General features: G+C 42.5%; 1 protein-coding gene across 1 annotated transcript in view; it reads left to right on the top strand.

The window, feature by feature from the left end:
- The first annotated feature begins 8,014 nt into the window (after window positions 1-8,014).
- Window positions 8,015-21,142, top strand: part of IL17RD (interleukin 17 receptor D) — a 71,601-nt gene continuing 58,473 nt past the window's right edge. The window contains exon 1 of the mRNA XM_084832476.1: window positions 8,015-8,238. Within this exon, the coding sequence (XP_084688602.1) occupies window positions 8,113-8,238 (126 nt within the window). The 5' untranslated portion in view covers window positions 8,015-8,112. The remainder of the gene's footprint in view (window positions 8,239-21,142) is intronic.

The following is a 21,142-nucleotide window of genomic DNA, read 5'->3' as shown; positions in this document are numbered from 1 at the left end:
TTGACCCACAGAGCATCAGACATACAACAGGGCAGACTGAAAATGTTTCTTAGGAGGCCATTTTGCAAAAATGTCTGCCATTGCTGTAAAGGGGGAAATCTGTGATGGCCCTATAGCCTAAAAATGTTCCTGAGAATATGTCCTATCTGTGCCCCAAGTCTCATGCTTTTATCATCAAAAGCACAATTTGGCCAAATATTGCACCTATCTGCTGGACTAATAGGTTATCATGCAGGGCGACCATGGAGCTGTACAAGTTCTACTGCAGAGAGGGCACTCAGGATCAATCGTGTCAACTGCCTGGGTCATTTCTGAATTCCACAGAACGACCAAGAGTGCCAGCCATATCAGCTGGAACCCTCCCCCCCAACCCCTCTGGAAACCATCTGGTTCCATTAGCCTCTGGGGTGGACCATCTTAATAGGACCCCACCCTTGCAGAGGGGAAAAGCTGCTGTCAGTCTAATCAGTAGGTGATCTGACCATGGCAAAGGGACTGATTCAAACACCCACCATCAGATTACCATCTCCATGGTCAGCTGAAAAAACCAAGCCTAGAGTGTGCCCTGCTACATATGTTGGGCTGATGACATGTTGGGACAATCCCATGGTTGTCCTGGAAGGTCATGAAATCCTGAGCCCCAGACAAAGTGCCCTCAGCATGAATGTTGATGTTGTCCCAAACCAGCAACCTGGGGGACCTCAGCATCACATTCAAGACCACTTCTGTCAGCTCAGGTAGAGAGACTGCTGGGTAGTGGCGGCAGGGTGGGGTGGGGTATACCAGCAGATCCTCAATCTGTCCTGCTGGCCCAACATAAGATGCAAACACTCCAGACTAGTGGTCATATGGACAGGAAGCCTGGAGGGAGAGAGAATCCTTATAGACCACGGCTAGCCCCCCTCCCCGGCCATCAAGTCTACCCTGATACTGAATCAAGTACGCTGATGGGCACAACTGGGAGAGACAAATGGTCATACTATGCCAGTGCTTTGTGATCCGCACCAGCTTCCCGTCAATTTCCAGGCCCAATTCAGAGTGCTGGTTTTAACTTTCAAAGCCCTAATCAACTTGAGGCCAGGTTACCTGAAGGATTGGCTCATCCAATATTTACCTGCCCAGACCTTAAAGCAGGGGTCCCCAACCTTTTTGAACCCATGGGCACATTTGGGAATTTGAGAAACTGTTGTGGGCACCACCACAAAATGCCTAATCAGTGGATCGCTGCTTTGGTGTCCACTTGTCTCATCTATGGATCTTAGGTTGCATCTCATTCAGCATTTTTGTTTTGTTTTGTGTCTTTTGAACATCACATTGTCTCTTTAATAAGGGATTGTCTAATTCGACTAATTGCTGGAGATGCAATAAGCTAATGCTTCTTTTAAACATATGTTTTGGCAATGCTCAGTAGATGCTTCTTTCTGGGAGGACGTTATCACATAGATAAATTTTGTACTGGAACAGTCTTTAATATTCACTGGTGTACATGCTCATTTAAATTATTTATCTGCTTCATGGAAATTAACAAATGGTTAGCATAAATGGATCCTCTGCACCCTTTTGACAGCTAAAAGACTGATACTACAACATTGAAAGGATAAACACTCACTTCCCATAATACAATAGATTGAGGACCTTACAATGTTTTCAATATTTGAATGGGTTGCATATAGACACCACCTTCAAATGGATATTTGGATATTTGGTCCACTTTTGTTGGATATTTGGTCCACTTTTGTTGAAGCCTATATATAATTGCTAGAAAGTCGGGTGCATTTCATCCAAGTCCATGTAGATATATTTTTGTAAATGGGAAAAAATAAAGTTTTTGTGGGTACCCGCAGGCACCACATCAGGAATCCCTCCACAGGCACCATTGTAGGTGCCCGTGTGTGGTGCAGTGCCTTTGGGCGCCACATTGGGAATCTTTGCCTTAAGGAATTTCCCACATTGGGAATCTTTGTCATCGTTAGAGGCCTTTCTCCAGATGCCTCCACCAAGTGAGGTGACGTGGGCAGCTACTAAGTAGAGGGCCTTTCAGAGATGGCAGCCCAGTTGTGGAATGCCCTCCCCAACGAAGCCCACCTATGTTGTAGTCTTTTTGCACCAGGTGAATATCTGTTTATTTTTCCAGGCTTTTTAGTCCTTCAATTAAAAATAAAAAGCATGTTAGTGTGTACTGCTGGCTTTTACTTTGTTTTTTATTCTAGTTTTATTCTGTTTTAAAGACTGAAATGCTTTTTTTGATGTGTTACTTTACTGTATTTTATGGTTTTAAGTCTTGTTTTGGGAACTGCTCAGAAAGCTTCAGCTACTGGGTGGTATAGACATGTAATAAACAAACAAACAAACAAACACCACTTTTAAATAATGTACACAAAGCAGTTTACAGTGTAAAACATAACTAATACCAACAAAAACCCGAATAAGAACAGAAGTTCAGCCAACTCCATAAGACAAATCAAACCAGTAGCATACAGATCTTCACATTTTAGTCTCAGTTAGCAGAAGTAATTATCTCAAAAGCCCAGTGGAGTAAAAATATTTTTGCCTACCTCAAAAAGGACGAAAGTGAGGAGTCCAAATTAGAATCCAGGGAAGGACATTCTATTGGGGCAATGACTGAAAAGGCCCAGCTCCTAGTGGAGGGCTGGAGAACTACAAAGTGTTGGGAGGCTGGATGGCCCCCCACCACCTGGCTGTCCAAGGGCCTGATGATGTCAGGGTGTGTGTGGACAGCCCCCCATCCCCGACATAATTATGTCCCAAGCCAACGCGCCAGTGGGAGATTCTCCAGACGGTGCTTCAGTTGTGGACCCAGCTTTGCTGCCCCAGTGAAAGTTTGGAGTGTTCCTCCACCTGGTGCCTCAGCCATAGACCCAGCTTCACTGTGCACTGGCTTTCCCCAGCCAGAAAAGCTGCTAAATGGCACCCTAGGCCATAGCCACTGAGACTCTAGAAGTAGAGCAGGATTCAAGAGAATCCTCAAGCCACGAATCTGATGCACAGGCATTTCCTGAACCAACTGGGCCACTTAATCTCCCACTATCACCACTTCTATCTTGTTTGGACTAAACTTAACATTTTTTCAGCCTCATCCACTCTGCTACTAGTTCTAGGAACTCGTTCAGGTATGTTACTGCTTCATGTGGATCTGATGAAAAGGGGAAATGGATGTGGGTGTCATTAGAATACGGATGGCATAATGAATCCATATCCCCTTTATGGAGATCTTAGTTTCTTATCAGAATTGAAGTGATGGGGTGACAACAAGAACTGTTTAGGAACTTCATGTATAAATAACAGCATGAAAATATCTGACGATTCATCTTATTTTCAGTTATCATCCAAATGTAGATTAGTAAGAAATGTAATGGGATGACTGTACTAAAGGTTTTCTTATAAATTTCTCACAGTGTTCTGATGTTGCTAGGTAGAGAAAATACTCTCTAGCTGAGCGCAACTGCAGCCAGCAAGCAGAAAGAAACAAACACTTTCAGTAAGAGTATTTGATTAAAGCTTTCGTAGTGTACAGGTTTGGGGCTTTTAAAAACAAACAAACACAGAGTGGTTTCTTCTTATTCTCCTCCCTCATTAAAGACAATATTACTTTCAGAACACAAAATATTTTAAACAATAGAAAGAGACCGAATTCTAAACGTCAGGAACTAGGGGCAAATAACTATGATCAGACATTACATTTCAGTGAGCATTGGTTATTCTCTGACCCACCCCACACAACCCATAATATATTTACTTAGAAGCAGGCCCAATTGATTTCAGCAAAAGTTACACTGAAATAAGCGGTTTATGATAACAGTCTAAGGCAAAATTCTAAAAACATTTTTGTAAGGAAATCCCCCAGGAATCATTAAAATTTACCTACGGTAAGTGAGATTAAGGCTGCAGTCTACATTTCTATCTCAAAATCATTTTTACAGTCAAGAGCCTTGCAAAGTGGTATTCCCTACAGGGAGGGATTTATGGCATTCTTTTCTGCCAGTGCCAGACGTGTGAGGTTTGGGTGTAATATATGTCTGCTAAAATCTCAAGATTTATTTTTTTTGCAAAGTGATAGGAAGATCTGGTGGGAAACTCCTGATCACACAGCAAAACTGCCTATTATTTTCTAGATTTTGCCCATTTCCTTAGGGGGAACCGTCATGCTCTACAAGTTTCCTCCATCTGGGAGCAGCTGCTGAAGAGGCAGAGAAAGTTTTTAGCTTGAAGCAAGGAGGGGAATGGCAACTAAAACCATCTGCAGAACTCGTTACACTGATAGCCATGACTTTTGAATGGGTTCCATGTCAAAGGTACTCATTTTTATTCAACAACAAGAGGCTATTGTAAAGAAAGAGAAAACTGGATTTGAAACCCCAGCTACAAAGATGCATTTTGCCACTAAATTGCAGCATTGCAGAGCATGTTTCATTAGACTGATTCCCTTTACCTCGAAGCAAGGGGCACTTAAAAAAGAAAGAAAATTAAATCTATTAAAGAGCTAATTATATTGCAGGGTTCGTACAGCCGTTGCCGTTCTGCAATAGAATCTGATAATTGCCAAGAGCAGGGATGCGTAACTGTGACACAATAGTGCAATATGTCTGTTTTGTATATTGATTCTGTAACAATCCTACCATCCTTGAATGAAAAGCCTATCTAAGGTCAAAAGTTCAGCCTCCCGCACTCTCAGGTTGTTTGTTCCTTCCTGGAATGTATATTGAAACCAGTTCTCACCTATTAATTGTCCTGCCTCTAAACCACAATTTGTGCCTTCCTGCCCATTTGGGTGGCAAGAGAATAACCTTTCTAATGAGACTCCTAAAAAGGAGAAGTGGGCTTGTTTCAGGCTGCAATCTATGCCCGCTTACTTGGAAGTAAGCTCCACTAACTCAGGTTCAATGAAATAAGCTCCATTGAACACACTGGAGTTTACTTCTGAGTAAACACCCATAGGTAGGACTGTGTTGCATCTGCATTAATGAGAATACGACTTCCTGTTTTCTGTCATATGCCTGAACCTATGTTCTCTTTGCCCAAATAACTCTTATTCTTTGATTCTTTGTTTGCCCCATCGGTATTCACAGCTCTTCTACCCAACCTCTTTAACTGAAATCCAAACTAATTTGAATCTGTTGCAGATTTCTCAGGCATCCCTGAGAAATCTTCTCCCATTCATTTCATTTCAGCTGGTGTAGAGGTGCAGGAGATTGAACCATAGAATAGTAGGGTTGGAAGGGGACTACAAGGCCATCGAGTCCAACCCCCTGCTCAATGCAGGAATCCAAGTCAGAGCATCAAATTGGACTGACTATGTATGAAGTCAGTACGTCTTCACACTGCACATAGTTTTAAACTATGGAGTTTGCTACCTCAAGATGTAGTGATGGCCATCAATTTGGATGGCTTTAAAAGGGGGTTAGACAAATTCATGGAGGAGAAGGCTATCATTGGCTACTAGTCCTCATGGCTGTATGGTACCTCCAGTATCAGAGGCAGTATGCCTATGTGCACCAGTTGCTGGGGAACATGGATGGGAGGGTGCTGTACACGCATGTCCTGCTTGTGGGTTTCCTGTGGGCAGCTGGTTGGCCACTGTATGAACAGACTGCTGGACTAAATGGACCCTTGGTCTGATCTAGTACAGCTGTTCTTTTGTATGATATGTATGGTACCACAATATGTATGTTGTGTATATATATATATATATATATATGTATATATGTATGGTATATACCACACACGTATGGTAGAGATTTATGCAGACACATTTCTGAACTCTACAAAAATGAATGGGATATGGATAATGCTTTGAGAATGTATCCATGGCTGTATTCCTACACTGTCATTCTTGTGGAAGTCTCTTGATACTTGAGAAGGAAGACAAGGAGAGAGAAGCCAGCCCAAAACTACTTTGGCCATTCTTGGCTGGAATTCACAGCTTAATATACTGTCTAATCTGGAAAGGCTCAGGCCCAGCTCAGAGTCAGGGGAAGGGAACCTTCAAACCTGGCCAGTGTTACGAGACATTCATCTAGCAGCCTTCCCCAGCCTGGCAACCTCCAGATGTGTTGGACTACAACTCCCATCATCCTCAGGGATGATGGGGATTGGAGGATAGCACATGTGGAAAAGGTGAATCTGGTTGGGGAAGCTCAATGCCTATCATAGTACTACTATTACTACTATTGTAGTACTACTATTGGAGTACTACTATTGGAGTACTACTATTGGAGTACTACTATTGCCCACTCTCCAGAGTAAATATCTGCTAGCCCTAAATGATGTCTGAAGGTTTTACAGGCCATCTGACAGTGTATCTCTATCTACTAAAGAGAGACGGTGTGGTGTTGAAGTTACAGTGTGGGTTCAAATCCCAGCTCAGCCATGAGGCTTACTAGGTTATCTTGGGGCACCATGTCTCAGCTTATAACAAATTTACAGAACCTCTGGCCTGCTGGACACCCCAATCCAGCCCATGCAGCCCCTTGGGGTCCCCTCAAGGGGGCAGGGCTTAGCTTTCAAGCCCCACCTCTTGGTATCGCCCCACTGCTGTCTCTGATCGGAGTTTGGTGATAACAGTGGGGCACACCAGCAGCAGAACCTCCACTGTTATCTCCAGTCTCAGACGGGAGATAGCAGTAGGAATGCAGTGTCACTTTCTATGTGCTGCAAGGAAAAAAAGAAAAAGGGGGTGATGTCAGAAGGTGGGGGCCACACCCCTTGGCATGATGTAAGGGGCAGGGCTATGCCCCCTGATATCATCCAGCTCCCCACCCCTCCACAATTCTGCATCCCTGACATATACGGGGATTGTGAGGATAAAATGGGATGTTTTTGTCCATGCCATTGTCTTCAGCATCCCTTCTACTTGCTACCTGGTATGTGTCAGGGATGTACTAAAACAAATTACAAGGAGGTCCACTGGAAACTAACCCTGTCTGAAGGTCTGTAGGAAATAATGGGATGTGTGAATGCAAAGGACCAAGACTGGGCTCCATTGAAATAAATGCAAGCTACAAATACAGCAAGGAATGGGTCTGGAGAGGGAATGGAATGAGTCACAGGGACAGAGACGAAATGAGATAGTTGGTTTATATCGCTTTTTCTGTTCCGTTATTTCAAATGTGAAGAGCCCAGCCATGTCACCTGGCATTTGCAGCTCTCATTGTTTCCTTTGGACTTTCAGGAATCTCCTATTGTTTCCAATGGGCATTCTTATTACCATTCTTTTTAATACATCCCTATGCTTCACCCTGATGTTATCCATGAACTATTTGCAATGGTTTCAAGAACTCTTTCTTGACACATGCCATAACTAAGGCATTAGTAAGTGGTGCACACATTTTAAAAAGAGTGTGCCGGAGTGCAGCAGAATGCCAATAACCACACATCAGGGGCAGAACTTCTCTACCTGTAGAGTAAAACCTGTTCCTGAGGGAAATTTGCTTTAGCAGGATGCTGGAATGGTGTTTGGAGACATGATCAACCCGGGCAACTCGTCTATTTACATGGTAAGGAAAGGAAAAGAGAGGACCAAGCCATTCTGCATCTTAACTCCGTAGCCCAGACTCCTGTTGGTCCTTTTGTCCTGTTGTACTTCTGGACGTGTGAACAGGGCAGGAGTGAATTAGCAGGGTTCTTTGTTAAGATCCTCACCTCCCTTTCCTTTCAACGTTATTTTTGGGAGCCTGATGTGAGTGTTTGTCCCCCCCCTTTTTTCTTTTCCAGAACAGCTTCTCCTTCTTCCTTTGATGCAGGGGGCGAAGGAAGGAAATAAACGCTCTCCGTTGATTTTACTGCATCTCAGATGTTGCGAATTAAACAATACAGCCCTCGAACCGGGTGGAGGGGGAGCAATTGACCCCTGCCGCACCTAGACACATGGTAGTGGTTGCCCAGCCCCTCCCCCGCTCGTATCCTTGGCAAGGTAGTGGGTCTTGCGGGGTGGGGGGTGAAGCGGGGAAGGAAGGAGGGAGCTGCATGGCCATATGTCTCAGTGGGCCCCGGCGCGCATGCGTGCAGCTCCCGTTTCCCTCCCCTCCTTGCCTTCTCCAACCTGAAGTTGCTGCTGGAGCTCAGACTCCGGACGCTGCGGCGGCGAGACGGGCGATGGCAGCGTGGCTCAAGTTCTGCTCCTTCTTCTTCTCCCTCACTGCTTGTTTCGATGGCCCGCGGCTCGCCGTCTCCGCAGGAGGCAGCAGAAAAGGGCCAGCGGGCGATGCATGTGGCTGGAGGGTAAGTAAGGAAGAAAGAGAAAGGAAGGAAGGAAGGAAGGAAGGAAGAAAGAAACAAACCTTTTGTTTTCTTTCTTTCGCCGCGGTGAGTTGCGTGGAGTGGCCTTTTTCTGTCTCCGTTTTGCCTGCACAACTTGCGCTAACGGGGAAAAGAGGTGCCGAGACCTGCCAGGTACCGCGTTGCCTTTTGGGGCGCTTTGGAACCCGGCTGGGCGCTCGCAGGTGGCGGCTTTGCATGGGCAGCTTGCCATCCTGAGGGGAGGCGCAACGGGATGCAGGGACGCGACAAGGGCAGCCCCGAATACCCCCTTTTCTCTCTCTCTCTCTCTCTCTCTCTCTCTCGCGCGCGCGCGCACACTTTGCTCGCTCGCGCTCCCCATCTGGCAGATGATCCCAAGAGATGGCATTTCTAGATTTGGGGTGGCTGCTGGTGGAGAAGCTCGACTGCATTTTCGCACCGAAGGAAGTCGGGGGGGGGGGAGGAGGGAGGCCGGCGGGCGGCCGAGGGGAGAAGCCGACAAGTGTGAAGTCACTCAACAGGTCTTTTATCCGCGCCCGCCCTTCTTCCCCCTCCTTAACTAGACCTGCCCTGGGAGAGGGGATAAAAGGCGATCGCTTGGGCTTTGTTATTTTAATGACTGGAGGCTGGTTTGGCTACAGGCCTGGTCGTTAGACCGAGGGGGGAAAGGGGACCGGGGATGCTTGTAAGGTGATTAAAAAAAAAAAGTGTTTTAGGGCCTTACCTTTTGTTCTTGATAGCAGCTTGTTAGTTAGAAAGTTTTCCTCCTTGGGTTCCTAAGTGTGATTTGTTACTGCCGGTGTGTGTGTGTGTGTGTGTGTGTTTAAAAAGGACTTCTAGTGGATTTTACCTCCACCCACCCCCCATTCCATTTTCAGGCTTATTAAAGATTCCACATGAACGCTCGTCGAAGACCATGACTGACTTTCATAGCCTCCTTTTTTTTGTTAGACTGTCACAGAGATTTTCTTGGGTTCAGATCATAAGGGGGGGGGGGGTTACAGCAAGCATAAAAACAAAACAAAAAAACAAAAGCCCAACTAGTAGAACTTGTAGGGAGTAGTGGCATGTTTTTACAGGAAAGGCAAGTGTCCAAAGAACAAAACAAAAACTCTTGGGGGGGGGGGAGTAGAAAAGAAGCCAAAAGTTTGTAAAGAACTTAACTCTCCACTGGGTATATTTGCATCTTGAATTTTGTTAGCTGATAGGTCTGGAAAGAAAATACATTTAGCTGCTGCTTCTGTTTAGCGTTTCACATAACAAAAGTGAGATTTGATTTGCATCTTTTAAAGCTGCACATATGTTAGGTTGTATAGGTCCTAAGAACACTAGCTATTAAAATGCTTGACTGATTTTTACTTTGTTTGTAGTGGGTCTTTGATAATTTTCTGATAAAACTGAAATTCATTGATCTAAAGTAGAAAAAGAGTTATCTAAACTAATTTTAAAACTACAGAATGTTATGTTTATGGTACAGTGTGACAGCATTGGTTGTGTTACACAGCGAACTTATAACTTGCTTTCAAACACAGGCTACTTTAATCTGTATTTCCATATGTTATTCACTTCTTGGAATATATTTGACCCCGTTACTGGAATATATTTGACCCCGTTACTTTAAAAAGTAGACAGTAGATTTGAATTCTGCATACTTTTGGGAGAAAAAGTTTAACTGACTACAGAAAGGGAAATATTTCCAAGTATTGACTGCAGGATAGGACCAATTGTCCTGTTTGTGTAGTATTTATCTTGGGCTGCATGTAAGTTTTGAATAGACTTGACATACTATTGAATGACTGATGGCCCCTGTAACACATTGTCTGCTCTGGGGCAAGGCTGCCTTTGAAGTGCTACCCTGTAGGAAGTAAAAAGACTATTTGCTCTATTAAAATTCCTCAGTATTTCCTCTGTTTAACCACAGGCTGCTTCCCCTCTGCCACTTTAAACACTGCAGGGACACTGATAGACTGAAAAGGCACAAGCCCCCAAGTAATTGCATCCCATTCAGACAGATATCCTTAGTGTAGCTTATTTATAATGAGTAGTATCCTATAGATGAAGGATGGGCACAAATCTTTGTTTCATTTTCTTTTAAAGACAGAAAGATAAAAGTGATCTCACTGACTTGGTACGCATACTCAGATTGTGTTTGTAATATTTCTTCAGTTAATTAAGAGGGAATTTATGGCACGGTCCTAAGTTTCTTTTTACTTAGAAAGAAGATTTGCTGAGTGGTTTGGGTAATCCTGCAGATGGTGAAATTTAATAGTGTATAAGTATTTGCAGACTAATTATGGAATAACAAACAGTATTCACAGTATTTTGATATCCTAATTAAAATAATGCCTCCCAAACTCGTACTGATAAATTTAATATTATGCATAACTTGCTGTAGCACCTTATCGGAAAAAAAATAAAAAGCCCAGAACATGTATCCCTTCATATAAAAAATCCAACTGACATCAGTAGGGTTTACACTCTGGTAAGAGTGTCTATGCACACTTATGGAGTAAGACTGCAATTCTGTGCATGCTTACTAAAGAGTAAGTCCCACTGAATTCTGGGATTTGCTTCTGAGTAAACATGCTTAGGCACATGCTGCATGTCATATTATAGGTACTGGCTAATTAAAGCTGAAGAGCAGTGTTTTACAAGACCTTCTAATAAAGACCAGCTGCCATTTCCAGCAGCTCAGTCTGGAGATGATGGGGCAAGGCATTGATTTGAACTTGCCCATTTAGTTCTTCTTAAAAGGTAGGGCTTGCTAGGAAGTTTGGGATTTTATTTGCTAGGATATAATAAGCATGGCAGAAGTGTAAGGCTTCATTTGTGAACAATAAGATTAAAACCATTCTTCAGGATTTGAAATGGAAAATAATTTCCCTTTTCCATTCTAAGTAGTAAGTACTAAATAATAGGTGTGGAGACTTTTAAAACCAAACCATTATATTTTGGTTGGGAAAAGAACATTCTGTGTTAAGTACAGAACCTGATAAATCAGTTATATCTCATTGTTAAGTATTCACTTTTTGGGGGGAGGAATCAGGACTCTTCCACGAAGTTAATCAGAACTACCTATTTGCTTTTTTATAAGCTGGATTTACATGATGTTTTGAGAGTTCCAATCATATTAATAATTGTAATATGCACTGATGCTATAATCTAATAAGGGGGCTTCACCACCCATAGAAATTGATTTCTGCAGTCACATGGGAAATGTTTGCTGCAGGTGAGGATAAATCACCCATGAATGCACATTAAATAAATGAATAAATAAATATGGCGCTTTTGAACCATATGCAAATTGTGGAATCATTGATCAGCAACATTACCTTGACCACCTGCTGGGAAGGAGTATGATTCCATTGTCTTGGTATCCCACCACAGGAAATCTTAGCAAACAATGGTTACCTGTTGTTAATAACAATATAACCTTATGGTTTGCTCATGGCTATGTGAAGTGGGACATAAACATGGATCTGCCCATTGAACAAGCTGTACTTTCCCCACCATCACTAGCTCTGTTGGGACATTCCCCCCCCCATCTAATGAGGGGGGACAAAGGGAAGATCCTGTTGGCCTTGCCCCCTCCGTCATATCCCTGGCTGTGGCTTCGGCTTCATCACCTATTACCCTCATGTCTGGCATGTGGGTTTCCCTCAGGCCACTGGTTAGCTGCTGTCTGAACAGAATGCTGGACTAGCTAGGCCCCTGGTCTAATCCAGCGTAGCTCTTCTTATATTCTTAGAGCCCCTCTTGATTGCTTGGCTCCTCTATGAGAAACAGGCAGCAGCAGAGTAAATCACTGTGAAGCTTTACCACTGCTGGTGTAAGATATTTTGGAGTATTACAATACAGGTAAATATTTGCAGCTGCTTTTGCACTCCCATTGGGAAGGTTCTTTAGCTCCCAGTATGAAACTGATGGGGAACCCAGGTTTAAATATGTAGTGGTACTTTTGCAGAATTAATTGACATGCATCTGACATGCAAGTGTAACAGAGCTGTGAAATCCAGATTGCAGCAAGTTGTCTGTGTGATTTCCAGGGTGCGGGTGATGCAGAGTTGTCCTATGTGACACTATTCCTAGTCACTGAGATCCAGAGTATAATTGTTTCTTCATTTCCTTCTTTTGGAATGGCAGCAGTGAAAGGCATAGACTCAAAATCTTAAATATTTATCCAGGCTCCTCCTGTAGCATGGGAGACAGGCATTTCCTGCCCATTTTCTTTTTTCAAAACTTAGGCCTTGATGGTATTTTTCAAAAGTTTCTGTTTACTAATTACAAGGATCCCATAATAACATATGCCAGCACCAAATAGCAAAAAGCAGAGGAGAGATAATGCTGTGCTTATTTCACTACAAAATGTTTTCATTTTTTAAATGTCCACAAATCTGTGTAGATTTCATTTTTCTAACTTTACAGCGCTCTCTGCATCTTAGTGCTATTTCTGGTAAAAAGATGAAGATTGTGAATGGTAGATTCACTTTTTAAAATTACATTTTTAATTTAATTTTTTTTAAATGTGCAACATGCAGTGAATTGTAGGTTCTTTCAATATAAAATGCATATTGCTGTTACATTGTCTTTATTGCAATTGTAGCTCTGGACTGCAAGTTTTGAAGGGCAACAAAGTGGCATTTAATTATCAATGCATAGTTCTTGTTTTTATTTTAAAGATATATCTAAGCATGGTCGGAACACTCTTTTAACGGGCAACATGTTTTAATGCCTTTTCCAAATAGTGTGAAAGTATATTCAAAAGTTGCCATGAATGGACTTGGTGATGAAGCAAAACCTGGTAGAGCATATTATCTTAGTGGGCAGCCTTGGGTTTTAATTTCTAACCCTCCTCTGTCTCCAGTGGGAGGGACTAGATATTTCTGATCTTACTTCTGACCATATTCAGATCCAGCCAAGCACTCAGTGACTTCCCTGACTTTTTTTGTATATGGCTGTGGGAAAATTCCTGGTTGGCTGGCTATGAATTAATGAAAATCCTTACAATGAGTCACTAATGATAGCTCCTGTGGCTTTAAAAAAATGCTATTGCCTTTTTTAATTTGAAGGAGGTCATGGAGGTTTACAGAAACTAAGAGAAGGTAACATCTGGTTGTGCTCTGGTGATGGCTGCTTTTGTGTGAAGAAAAAAGTTATGGTGTTTCCTCAGCATCAAAAGCTTTCAAGGTGATCCTCATAAGAATTCCTTGTAAAATGCTCTTCACTCAAGCTGTGAGTTCTAATTAACAGTACTCTCCATCTGAAATGCTGGATCTTACTGTTAACTCCCAAATTTCTAATACTTTAATCCCAAAAGATTACCTAACTATTTGTTTGAAGATTTATATAATAGACAGTTGAGTTGTTTAAAAAGATTTCTTTTTAAGAAATTTGAGATGTCCTAAAAATCAAAGAATAGCCAATTCACCTATCAAAGTCCAAGTTGCAATTGGGCTCCCTTAAGGAATTCTAGAATAAGGAACAAGAACTCCTGTACCTGGTGTGCTTCATTTACCTTAGAAATGCCTCTTCCTTTGTGTGTCTCATGCATCTGAGATGCATACAGGGCACCCTCTGAATGATATCATCCAGGCATTGGGTTCAGTCATCAATTGCATAAAGATAAGCATTCTTGGTGGATGTCTTCCACTTATGGTTGTCTCCTGCTACAGACCTGTCAAAGTTCAAGTGTGTGCACATCTTGGAAATACTGTAAAAGCTACCTCTTCAGGCTAGCCTTTGGAGCTAAGCTAGTGTAGGATGGAGAAATCTCATTCAGCTAGATTTGTTGTTGTTGTTGTTGTTGTTACTACTACTACTACTACTCCCTGTCTGAAACTTTGGAGAGCCACTGCCAGTCAGTGTAGACAATGTTGAGCTAGATGAACCAATGGCTTGATTTGGTATAAAGCAGTTCCGTATTAGGTCTTGCTAATTTTTGCTTTTGTTGCCTGCCCAAAGCCTTCAGGATGTAATGAGTTTATAAATCTAAATTCTATAGTGTATTGCAGTTGGCGTGGTGAAGCTTGCCACATTCTGTATGCCTCTCATGTAGAGGAGAGAGATGCAGACTGGCACCTGGTGACTGGAGGAAGGGGAATTGGGGCTAGGCCACAGAGTCCCAGCCATCAAAGATGTGGCCTGTACTCTAGAGCTGAGCACTCTACAGTTGAGCATTGAGTGAAAGCTGATGTCTGCTGGGCCTGGGAGCAGCCATTCTTTGACCCAATATGCTGATTAGGGCCATATGCTGATTAGGGCTTAAAGGGGTATAGAGCATGATCAAAGGGGCCATGGAGATGTAACAGAGAGGTGGGAGCCTAGACAAGCAGGCTGCTTCTTGTCTGCTGCTTTAATCTGACCAGCCTGATGTAGGAAGGTTCTATGAGGCATGCCTCATATGGCAGCAGTGGAGAGGTTGCCTTCTACCTTCTCCTCCAAGAATATGTAAGTTGGAGTCCACAATGGCATCCACTTGCATGAAAGCCCAACTTCAGCTGTAGCTGTGGACTAACCATATGTTCTTTGAGGAGTGAGGTAGAGGGCAAGGTTGCTCACCTGTTCTTCCCCTGCGTGAGGGCTGTGGTAGCAAAATATGAATTGGGGCAGAGATAGGCAAGAAAGGTGAACGTATATGCTGAGGTGGTGGAGAGACAGTCGAGAGAGGTGGCATCCTGTGTTTGTGTGTGTGTGGATTTGGGGATTTTGCCATAGTCCACTGATTGCGGGGAGGGTCATGTGCTTAGGAATTTCCCGGCCAGAATGTTCATGATGGGACTCATAGATTCCGTTCGAAAGCAGCTTATTATGTGAGGGCAAAAAATATTTTGGGTTGTGGAGTAAAAGTACTCTACAGACTTATGCCATATTAAATGTGGCAGAAGCTGGTTTGAGAAGATTTTGGGGTGGGGGGAAGCAGCTCCTTTATACACATATCCACCTCCTTTGCTGTGCTGTTGTTTCCTGAGCTATGGGAAATTCAGGGCAAACATTCTAGAGTGAGTAAGATTCCTTTGAAGGTGAAAGCACTGGAGATCTAAGATGTCTTCCTAGTAATCAGCTAGATAGACTGAGCAGACATAATGAGGGTGCAGACGCAAACACAGGCAGTGCTAATACTAAAACACCATCTTTCCAGCACCCCAAACTCTCAAAACAGCTACCCATGTTCATAGTTATCCTTGTACACAATTTCTACCAAGTTTATTATTGCATACAACAACAACAAAGGTTTATCAAGTCTACTGTACTTTATTATGTCATAATAAATCTGTTAGTCTTTAAGGTACTACAAGTCATTGGGTTTGGTCTAGACTTAGTCATACTTACAGTAGACCCACTGAAATTACTAACTTAAGTCCCATTGATTTCAGCGGGTCTACTCTAAATATGACAAAGTCTGGATCTAGCCCTCTTTGTTGTTCTTCTTACCATGAAATTCAGGTCCATTTAACTCTAGTACAGTCCAGGATAGAGTGTGGGGTTTCAGCTAGCCCTTGGCAGATGATCTGCGGGTACCTAATTCACCAGTATGAAATGCAGTCTTCTAATACTAAAGTATCTCAAGTGATTTCACATGAAGATGTTTCAATTATGAGCATTTTATCTTTGCAGAATGATTGTTATTTTTTGCACCCAGGAAACCTTCAGCCACTTTTTAAACACGGCCTCACAGAATGTGATGCAAATAATACATTCTGGTGGTACAAATATTATTCTGATCAGAAACAAAGAAGGTGTCATCAGTCCAGTGGGAATTTCATTAGACTCCAGGTTCATTTTGCAAATGAAATTTTGAACAGGGCCTCCTAAGTTGCAAAAAGACCCAAAGGACGAGCAAGAATCTTTGTTTTGTATCTCATCTCAAAGGTAGTACTTCCATCAACACAGTATCTTGTAACAAATACACCAGTGCTTGGTATGCTATTGATGTAGCCTTAAGGGGCTTTCCAAATTACCAACACCTTTGATTTGTTTATATGTCACCAGTACTACCCTCCCTACATTCCAAAACGATTTTATTTCACCACAGATTCTGTTTTAGCAGTCTCCAAACATCATCAATACGTGAGTCATAAGCAATGCACTGCTAAATTCCCTTACAGTAAAAGCTTTGTCAGACACAATATTCTCCATTAGCATAACCCTGGATTTATGTTCAGGACCTTAATATTCTGCAATTACATGTTTGTAATTGCAGTTATAGTTCATCTCTTGACAAAAATGGGGTGTAAGTCACAAAAAAAGAGGTGAACATGTCAGTAAACTCTGTACCCTAACAGGTGACAAGCCCTTATTGTGTGCTGTTCCAGAACAGCAGTAGAAACAAAAAAAACCCCTTCCATCTTTTATTCATAAGTTCAGGATAATACCAGGGGGTACAGCTTAGGTATTTCCAAATAGTTGCATTTCTAAGGTTAATTCACTAATCGTACCATTGACTTTTTCAGTAAGGACTACTAGCTGTGAAATGTCATGGAGAGATTTTAAATGGAACATTCAGTTTGCTAAAGAATAAGCTGCAAAGACAGAATTTTATCTTTATGATGGTTTAGCTGCAAATGCAAGAATCAAAGCAGCAATCTGAATGAGAGGTGAAAACCTCCAACAGTTTTAATTGGTATGAATAATTATGTTCATTCCAGCTTAGTTATACTTTACATGTGTGTGTTTCTTGTTTTCCACCTGCTTCCAGAACATTGCTGTCAGCAACACATTTTCTGAAGGTTTATATTTTTATGTAAAGAATTGATTTGGTTCTGTGTAGTTTTTTTTCTTTGCTAATGTTTTGTATGGTTGCACTCAGGGAGAACAGGTGTATATACGTCTTCATATTTTGGTTTATAAACACTAGGTATAATTCACCCAAGTTGAAGTCCATTGTTGGTTTCTCATTAATTTTTGATCAATATAAATAAGAATTGCAATGTCTGAAGTATGTAGCTTATCGGTTTGCCTTCAAAGCGGAATGTGTGCCGCTTGCTCAAATGACCTTGGCCTCTGCTCCTTCCTTTTACTTATGAAGTAAACCAGTAGCAGCAGCGAGAAAGAAAGAAAGTGACTGACTGTGTGTGAGTAAAAGAGAGTGAGACTGTTTGTATGGTGAAGAGCGGCCATCATTCAGTGGGGCGGCAGGGTCAGGGGAGGCTTCAGGTGTTGCAGGCTAAAACCCCCATATTATTGAACAGTATTAATAGGTATGAATAATTACATTAATTCCAGCTGAGTTGCATTTTACATGTGTCCATTCCTTGTTTTCCACCTGCTTCCAGAATGTGGTAAATGGCTATAGAGAAGTCAGTCCCTCTCTCCTTCCAGTCATTTGGTGCCAAGCCCTAACTAAAAAATCCAAAATGGCATTTCCACTCCTTCATCCACTCATCTACCAATCCATCTGTTGAGTGATCTGGGGGATGCTCATGCAAAGGGGTGTATTTTGGATACTTTCACATCTTGCTGTCCATGCTTACTGTTGAGTCATCCATTACTTCTAACTTCTGAGCAGACATGTGTAAACTGAATTTCTGAACTCTGTTGCTTCTGAATAGATATACAAAGGGATAGTTTTGGGGATGTTTTGTGGATATGAAAAGATTTTGGATACTCTCAGATGCTCAGTTTCCCCTTTCTGTGGTATGGATTGCTGGCTGCTGAGGAATCAAAAGACTGCTTTTTGGTGATTCTGCGTGGATTTATTCCACCTAACCCACACACACTACTTTGAATGCATGATGTTACATTTAATGTGTCTCAGTTTCCCCTGTGGAATGGATTGCTCCTGGGTTCAAAAGAATGCTTTTCTTTGTTCAGCTATGGTGACCCTGCCTCCATTCTACCAGCTCCAATGGGCACCAGCCACCACTGGTTAAACGTCTTACATTTTCAGCTGCAGTTCTGTGCTGCTGAACTGAAATTAACTTTCCACCCAAAGTTGTTTAATCCACAGTTATACAGAACTTCATTATTGTCAAATGGGTCAGTTAATATCAAGAGCTTTTGCAATTAATTTTTTGAATTGTAGAAGTTGTGAGTCTGTTTTTGCATTCAAAAACATCTCCCTCCTTCCCTCCTGCCTATTGATCAAAGTAGTGTAACCTGTGCCTCTGTTTTTGTTACACACACTGACAGTCTATGGATAACATTACATTTTTTCACCATGAAACTGAACACTCTAAATCCCTAAAGCAGTCTCAAATGTATGGTTAATAAAAGAATTTATTGTACTGGATGTCATCTGTTATATCACTCTGGGAACAAACCTGGCAGTGAGTGGACAGGAAATATTTCCATTTCAAATCACTGCAATCTTTTATGGTCTAGGGCAAAAGTGTCTGATTTCAGCAAAGTCACTGAATAGTGTGTAATGAAGGTATTTTCGTTGATGTTAATGCATGTTATCACTTTTCAAGCAACATTAGGGTCTTTTGTTTTGTTATGGCATTTAACACAAGTGGAAATATATATTATACGTGTTCTGCTTGCAGTACTGAACACTGGTAATTTTTTTCCATTGGCAAAGGAAATAGTGTATATTTTCAGATAAACAGTTGAGTATTCCCAAGAGAATAGCAGGAGGATAAGCTTATGAACCATAGCCAAAGCACTTCAAAGATATAAACTGCTGTTTTTGTAATCAGTTACTTCCTTAATAGAGGAGTTTGAGTTGCTCCCGTGTATTAATTGGTGTGTTTGGCATACTGGTTTACTGAAGACTGCTTCCTCTCCTCCCCATCCCCATTCCAAATATCAAGCGCAAAATCTGTGGGTGTGATGTTAATGTGACTAGAAATTAAATGCCGTCACAATTAAGTCTGAGCACAGTTTGAGCAATGAAATACTATTTTTTAGTCCAGTGCTCTGCTGTGCAAAAAACAACATGCAGGATTGTACTAAGTGTCCAGAAATGCAAGTAAAGTTTTAGGATAATAAGGGGATATCGCTCAGAAGTAAAGCACATGTATTGTAGGCAGAAGATCCTAGGTTCATTCTCTGGTATTTCCAGTTAAAAGAACCCTGAGGAAGAGGGCCAGGAAAGTATTTTCCTGAGATTTTGGAGACTTGCTAGCTGGAGTAGACAAACCGGGGTTTCATAGAGTCACAGAATAGTAGGGTTGGAAGGGGCCTACAAGACCATCGAGTCCAACCCACTGCTCAGAGCAGGAATCAAAGTCAGAGCATCCCTGACATATGGCTGTCCAGCCTCGTCTTGAATGCCTCCAGTGTGGGAGAGCTCACCACCTCCCTAGGTCATTGGTTCCATTGTCATGTTGCTCTAATAGTCAGGAAGTTTTTCCTGAAGTTCAGCCGGAATCTGGCTTCCTGTAACTTGAGCCCATTCTTCCGTGTCCTGCACTCTGGGATGATGATTGAGAAGAGATGCTGGCCTTCCTCTCTGTGACAACCTTTCAAGGACTTGAAGAGCGCTATCATATCTCCCCTCAGTCTTCTCTTCTCAAGGCTAAATAAGCCCAGTTCTTTCAGTCTCTCTTCATAGGGCTTTGTTTCCAGTCCCCTGATCATCTTCGTTTCCCTCCTCTGAACCCTCTCTAGCTTGTCTATATCCTTCTTAAAGTGTGGTGCCCAGAACTGGACACAGTACTCCAGATGGGGCCTAACCAATGCTGAGTAGAGGGGAACTAGTACTTCCCGGGATTGGGCAGCTCTACTTGTATTAATGCAGCCCAAAATAGCATTTGCCTTTTCTGCAGCTCATCGCATTGTTGGCTCATATTCAGCTTGTGATCTACAACAATTCCAAGATCCTTCTTGCTTGTAGTATTGTTGGGCCAAGTATGCCCCATCTTGTAACTGTGCATTTGGTTTCTTTTTCCTAGGTGCAGAACTTGGCATTTATCCCTATTAAATTTCATTCTGTTGTTTTCTGCCTAGCACTCCAGCCTATCAAGATCCCTTTGAATTTTGTTTCTGTCTTCCAAAGTATTAGCTATCCCGCCCAATTTTGTGTCATCTGCAGATTTGATCAGCATTCCCTGCACCTCCTCCTTCAAGTCATTAATAAGAATGTTGAAGAGCACTGGGCCCAGGACTGAGCCCTGCTGTACCCCGCTCGTTACCTCTCCCCAGTTTGAGAAGTTTCCATTGGTAAGCACTCTTTGAGTCCGATTGTGTAGCCAACTGTGGATCCATCTGATAGTTGTGAAACAACTATCCCACTTCTAGCCCACTTCTAGCTAGTTTGCTCATCGGGATATCATGGGGTACTTTGTCAAAAGCTTTGCTGAAGTCGAGGTATATTATGTCTACAGCATTCCCACAGCCCATAAGAGAGCTCATCAAAAAATCAGGTTAGTCGGGCAGGGTTTGTTCTTGACAAATCCATGTTTGTTTCTGTATTGTGTGAAATGGTCCTAACTAGAATGAATAAAAGAAAATGACCTGGTTCACACATTGTCAACAACCCATGGTTTGTCAACAACCCATGGTTTGTTGAAAATGCAGCAGGAGCGAGTGTGTATTCTAGTTCCCCTGTGTGTGCCCACTCTGACTGCAATAAATAACCTAGGGACAAACCTGGAACTCTGGGTAGTTGGGGACAAATAGCCCAGAGTTTGATATGGGTTCAAAGTCAGGGTTGTTATCCCCCAACAACCAAAAGTTCTGGGTTTGGATGTCATGATACCAACTTTGGTCGGTGGCCCAGCTATGCCCCTATCTGGACAGGGATAACCTGGCTTCAGTTGTCTGTGCTCTGGTAATGCTCTCCAGTGCTCTCCAAGTTAGATTACTGCAATGCACTCTACATGGGCCTGCCTTTGAAGACAGTTCAGAAGCTGTAGCTCGTGCAAAATGCAGTGGCGAGATTAATAACGGGGACCAGAAGGTCCGAACATATAAGACTGACTCTGGCCCATTTGCACTGGCTGCC

The sequence above is a fragment of the Heloderma suspectum genome, chromosome 2 (assembly GCF_057233095.1).
Source record: "Heloderma suspectum isolate Gila_16-S chromosome 2, 16-S_ref, whole genome shotgun sequence".
NCBI classification, from domain to species: Eukaryota; Metazoa; Chordata; class Lepidosauria; order Squamata; family Helodermatidae; genus Heloderma; species Heloderma suspectum.
The sequence above is the reverse complement of the archived record's forward strand: the minus strand, read 5'-3'. Positions and strand labels throughout refer to the sequence as shown.